This window comes from Procambarus clarkii, chromosome 9, assembly GCF_040958095.1.
Source record: "Procambarus clarkii isolate CNS0578487 chromosome 9, FALCON_Pclarkii_2.0, whole genome shotgun sequence".
NCBI classification, from domain to species: domain Eukaryota; kingdom Metazoa; phylum Arthropoda; class Malacostraca; order Decapoda; family Cambaridae; genus Procambarus; species Procambarus clarkii.
Genome location: NC_091158.1, coordinates 33,187,013 through 33,193,012, shown reverse-complemented (window position 1 = coordinate 33,193,012; position 6,000 = coordinate 33,187,013). Strand labels below are relative to the sequence as shown.

At 37.6% G+C, this 6,000-nt stretch overlaps 1 protein-coding gene across 1 annotated transcript in view; it reads left to right on the top strand.

Moving 5' to 3' along the window:
- Positions 1 to 1,914: 1,914 nt before the first annotated feature.
- Positions 1,915 to 6,000, top strand: part of LOC123752484 (glutamate receptor ionotropic, delta-1-like) — a 61,667-nt gene continuing 57,581 nt past the window's right edge. Inside the window, exons 1-2 of the mRNA XM_045734531.2 lie at positions 1,915 to 2,186; positions 2,695 to 2,933. Of these exons, the coding sequence (XP_045590487.2) occupies positions 1,915 to 2,186; positions 2,695 to 2,933 (511 nt within the window). The remainder of the gene's footprint in view (positions 2,187 to 2,694; positions 2,934 to 6,000) is intronic.

Below are 6,000 nucleotides of genomic sequence, written 5' to 3'. Positions count from 1 at the left end.
AAATGCTCCAAACTTTTTAACAAACGTGATCAAAATGATAATTTTTTTTGACCAGCTTATAATTATGATCAATACATCAATCAATAAAGGACAAAAATTTCCTATTGGCTGGAGAGTGGCCAAGTTGCTCGTAGTGTTAAAATAGAGGGATGGGACACTAGCTCAAATTATAGTCTGATTAGCCTAACGTCGATCGTGAGAAAGTTAGTTGAGGCAATTGCATAAAAAATAATAAGCTAACATCTTGCCATATTATTTGAAAAGGATTGTGTAAACATGGTTTAATGCACAGGAGAGATTTTCTTACAGTTCAGCTGTCTTTCTTCTCAAGTGTATTGGTAGCAGTCGGCAGCAATAATAATAATTATGATGTCGTGTGTGTTTATCTTGATACACCTGTCACACTGTACCCAACAAGTGGCTGATCTATATGGTCGAAGCAAATGGAATTGGAGGAAATGTTCTCATTTAGATCAGAGCCTGATTGAAAGATTGAAAACAGAATCTTCACTACATTTTAGACCAAAAATAAAAATGGCAAATTCAGTTTATCGTTGATACTTACAAAGTCTTAATCTTAGGAAATGACATTGACAACATCTAGATTGACCATCTAGCATATCTACTTCAAGAATGATGGAGATTTGGGCAAATCGTTTCGAAAAAAGACATTGGGGCAGTGACCTAAAACTTCGGACGCAGTGTATCAGTTCTCACAACAAAGTGAAATGCTTGCTTTGATTAATGACCAGAACTATCATTTGCACAAATACACAAACATCCTCCTCTATTTGGTCCTTGTGATGCCCAACTTAGACAATGCTGTGCAATTATGCTGTGGGCATCGATTACCCTAATACAATGAGAAATGACTGGAGTAATCACTGGCATTCAGGTTCTTCCATACGACGAGAGGTTTACGGAGCTGCGTCTGCATTCTCAGGAGCAACAGAGAACGATAGAAAACATGTTTAAGGTTTTCAGGTGGATGAAGGATCTCAACACAACAAGGACTTGAAACTGTCAGCTCAGAACACAACCTGAAAATATGAACGTAAGTTAAAGATGTTCTAATTCTGGAAGGATTAGGGAACGTACTGATTTGTCAATTTGAAGGAATTTGAGTGGAATACATTGCCTGGCATCATTATGAGATTAGCTGAACTGCCAGATTTAATAAATTTAATAGACAAACTAGATAATAGGGGGATTAGATATAGATGGACACCACCCATAACTGACTAACAAAACCACTGCGATGATTCTTGTTTTTTTTTTTTTAGGATGTTCAATAACCACAGAAAGGGGCAATCAACTGTTAGAAAGTTGGAACAGCACAAGGAGGCATTGATGAGTAATATCCTAGCACGATATCAGTTGCTGATGAAGATATGAACTCTTACTGAGGTAGATAAAATTGAAAATGGTAGAGACATGGAATCCGATATCCATTAGCAGAGAGTCTTACTCTAGCTGGGCGATTAAGCGTTGTGTTAGCAGCTCATATACATTGAGTAGCATGGTAGAACTTGGCAAGGCTAGGTGGTACTTTATTACTAATGTTTCTGGAACTAATGATATGTAAACGGAATCAGAATTGATTCCACAAGAAAAATCGCAAAGATTTATATAGACAATCTAATGTTGGCTGAAGTTGATCAAACGTCTCTTTGCAGGTCTTCTGAGATGGAAATGTGGACTTGCACTATTTGATGATAGATATACTTATTTCCTCTCGTAGGAAACTATTTGTAACTATATAAGAGGAAAGTTGGTCATGTATTCCTTGACTATGAGTTAATGGATTTAAGTTTATTAGCTTTCTTTCCCTGTACAATTATTGATGGGAACCAAATTATATGCAAGTCCCTAAATTTCAGACACATCGCTACGAACCAGAAGTCAACCATTATCATGGACGTAGAGTCACTCTTTTCCAACGATCTTCACCCCAAAACTAACTACTTAGAAAACAAGTCAAATTCAAAACCAATCAATCCATCATATTGGAAGCAGACATCTCAAAGCCAAGCAAATGAAAATCATCCACATCGATCCCGAGAACCACAGGACCACCTCGACCGAGACACCCTCCTGCAGGGACTGTGGGGAGACTCAAGAACCACTTGCCGAGGCCTTATTCTCGACCTCACCTCCAGCAGCAACACCACTCACCTCGCTCTCAGGTACAGATCTGAGTGCAATATATTTATCAAAAGATCACAGTAATTTTAAAAGTTAATCTAGCCATCATTTTAAACCTTTGAAGGACACCACGATCATTTGTAAAGTTAACAGCAGTCAAAGCATCTTGTCAAGCATCCAGGAAACATCCTTGTCATCTCACCCTTGCATCTTCATCCCTTAATTAGCACTCTTTTACCTTGCATTGTTTTGAAGTAAAAATAATTTGCTGCCACACCTCAAGTAACTTATACTTTGTTTATCGAACCACGAGGCAAGAAATCTTTTTATTTTTTAGGCAATTTCAGGGTCGTAGGTTTGTGCCACCTCACAGCCCTGGTGGATTTTCTCATTGAAATATATGACTTAATTTGTGTTAATAAAAATAATCATAAATGCGAGGCAAGTATTACCGTGTTCCAGGCAACATTATATAACTGTTCGTTGATGATTTATCGGTGTTAAGATGTGGGCGTTGTTAAGACGGACTTATAATTTGTTTATATATAGGTTGGTGGAGATGTCTGGAATGTGGCGGCTGCCGAAGACGGTGGTGATAGCCATAGGTGGGAGGGCGGGGGTGAGGGCCGTGCTCCTCCACCACAGTCTCCGCAACACTGTCCACGCCCTCTACCTCGCCCTCCACCACGAACTCTACCTCGCCCTCCACAACGACCTCCACCTCGCCCTCCTCCACGACTCTCAACTCAAAACTGATTCACGCCTCAGGAAGCTCCTCGCCCAGGAAGGTGAGTACATATCTGTGTTATCAACTGTGAAAGTTGAGCTGCAATTCTCGGTCTCTTTTCTCAAACTTGTGTCTAAAGGTTCGCTTCTTTTCTAACACGGGGCTCGGTTAGGTCTACTTTCAACAGTCTGGTCTGTCGCTGCACAACGGTCCGGATCAGGACCTTCCTGGGAGCCTTACTCACCTATGGGTAAAATGCTTTAATCATTTTAGTTATTTTTTGAGTAAATTTTTGGGTTCTTATTGTCAAAACCATCACACACATATATAGGTGTTTATGAGTATATATGCAAAATATGTGTATTGGTAATTGTTTGTATAATAACCCTGAATTTACGAATGTTCATAAATATTTTAACATTCGTCAGTTCTATTTATTATTAATGTGTAAACAAAATATGGAAATGTGCTCAAATGATGAATATAGTTGTAAAATATATATATATATATATATATATATATATATATATATATATATATATATATATATAAGCAAACAAGCCTGAATGGTCCCCAGGACTATATACAACTGAAAACTCACACCCCAGAAGTGACTCGAACCCATACTCCCACAACTGGTATGTACAGGGACGCCTTAATCCGCTTGACCATCACGACCGGACATAAGGAAGTGATAGCCGAGGCTATCACTTCCTTATGTCCGGTCGTGATGGTCAAGCGGATTAAGGCGTCCCTGTACATACCAGTTGTGGGAGTATGGGTTCGAGTCACTTCTGGGGTGTGAGTTTTCAGTTGTATATAGTCCTGGGGACCATTCAGGCTTGTTTGCATTTGTGTTCCTCACGTGTGCCCCAAAGAATGAGGTGATTTGATAAAATGCTATGCCCAAGATTACCATCCGAGTGCCGGCGGGGAAGTGGTTCATATAGCCTCGGCTATCACTTCCTTATGTCCGGTCGTGATGGTCAAGCGGATTAAGGCGTCCCTGTACATACCAGTTGTGGGAGTATGGGTTCGAGTCACTTCTGGGGTGTGAGTTTTCAGTTGTATATAGTCCTGGGGACCATTCAGGCTTGTTTGCATTTGTGTTCCTCACGTGTGCCCCAAAGAATGAGGTGATTTGATAAAATGCTATGCCCAAGATTACCATCCGAGTGCCGGCGGGGAAGTGGTTCATATGCCTCGGCTATCACTTCCTTATGTCCGGTCGTGATGGTCAAGCGGATTAAGGCGTCCCTGTACATACCAGTTGTGGGAGTATGGGTTCGAGTCACTTCTGGGGTGTGAGTTTTCAGTTATATATATATATATATATATATATATATATATATATATATATGTCGTACCTAGTAGCCAGAACTCACTTTTTGGCCTACTATTCAAGGCCCGATTTGCCTAATAAGCCAAGTTTTCCTGAATTAATATATTTACTATAATTTTTTTCTTATGAAATGATAAAGCAACCCTTTTCTCTATGTATGAGGTCAATTTTTTTTTATTGGAGTTAAAATTAACGTAGATATATGACCGAACCTAACCAACCCTACCTAACCTAACCTAACTTATATTTATAGGTAAGGTTAGGTTAGGTAGCCAAAAAAAGCTAGGTTAGGTTAGGTTAGGTAGGTTAGGTAGACGAAAAAACATTAATTCATGAAAACTTGGCTTATAAGGCAAATCGGGCCTTGAATAGTAGGCTGAGAAGTGCGTTCTGGCTATTAGGTACGACATATATATATATATATATATATATATATATATATATATATATATATATATATATATATATATATATATATATATATATATATGTCGTACCTAATAGCCAGAACGCACTTCTCAGCCTACTATTCAAGGCCCGATTTGCCTAATAAGCCAAGTTTTCATGAATTAATGTTTTTTCGTCTACCTAACCTACCTAACCTAACCTAACCTAGCTTTTTTTGGCTACCTAACCTAACCTTACCTATAAACATAGGTTAGGTTAGGTTAGGTAGGGTTGGTTAGGTTCGGTCATATATCTACGTTAATTTTAACTCCAATAAAAAAAAATTGACCTCATACATAGAGAAAAGGGTTGCTTTATCATTTCATAAGAAAAAAATTATAGTAAATATATTAATTCAGGAAAACTTGGCTTATTAGGCAAATCGGGCCTTGAATAGTAGGCTGAGAAGTGAGTTCTGGCTACTAGGTACGACATATATATATATATATATATATATATATATATATATATATATATATATATATATATATATATATATATATATATGTCGTACCTAGTAGCCAGAACTCACTTCTATGCCTACTATGCAAGGTCAGATTTGCCTAATAAGCCAAGTTTTCATGAATTAATTGTTTTTCGTCTACCTAACCTACCTAACCTAACCTAACCTAACTTTTTCGGCTACCTAACCAAACCTAACCTATAAAGATAGGTTAGGTTAGGTTAGGTAGGGTTGGTTAGGTTCGGTCATATATCTACGTTAATTTTAACTCCAATAAAAAAAATTGACCTCATTCGTAATGTAATGGGTAGCTTTATCATTTCATAAGAAAAAAGTTAGAGAAAATATAATAATTCAGGAAAACTTGGCTTATTAGGCAAATCAGGCCTTGCATAGTAGGCCGAGAAGTGCGTTCTGGCTATTAGGTACGACATATATATATATATATATATATATATATATATATATATATATATATATGTCGTACCTAGTAGCCAGAACTCACTTCTCAGCCTACTATGCAAGGCCCGATTTGCCTAATAAGCCAAGTTTTCATGAATTAATGTTTTTTCGTCGACCTAACCTACCTAACCTAACCTAACCTAGCTTTTTTTGGCTACCTAACCTAACCTTACCTATATATATAGGTTAGGTTAGGTTAGGTAGGGTTGGTTAGGTTCGGTCATATATCTACGTTAATTTTAACTCCAATAAAAAAAAATTGACCTCATACATAGTGAAAAGGGTAGCTTTATCATTTCATAAGAAAAAAATTATAGTAAATATATTAATTCAGGAAAACTTGGCTTATTAGGCAAATAGGGCCTTGAATAGTAGGCTGAGAAGTGAGTTCTGGCTATTAGGTACGACATATAT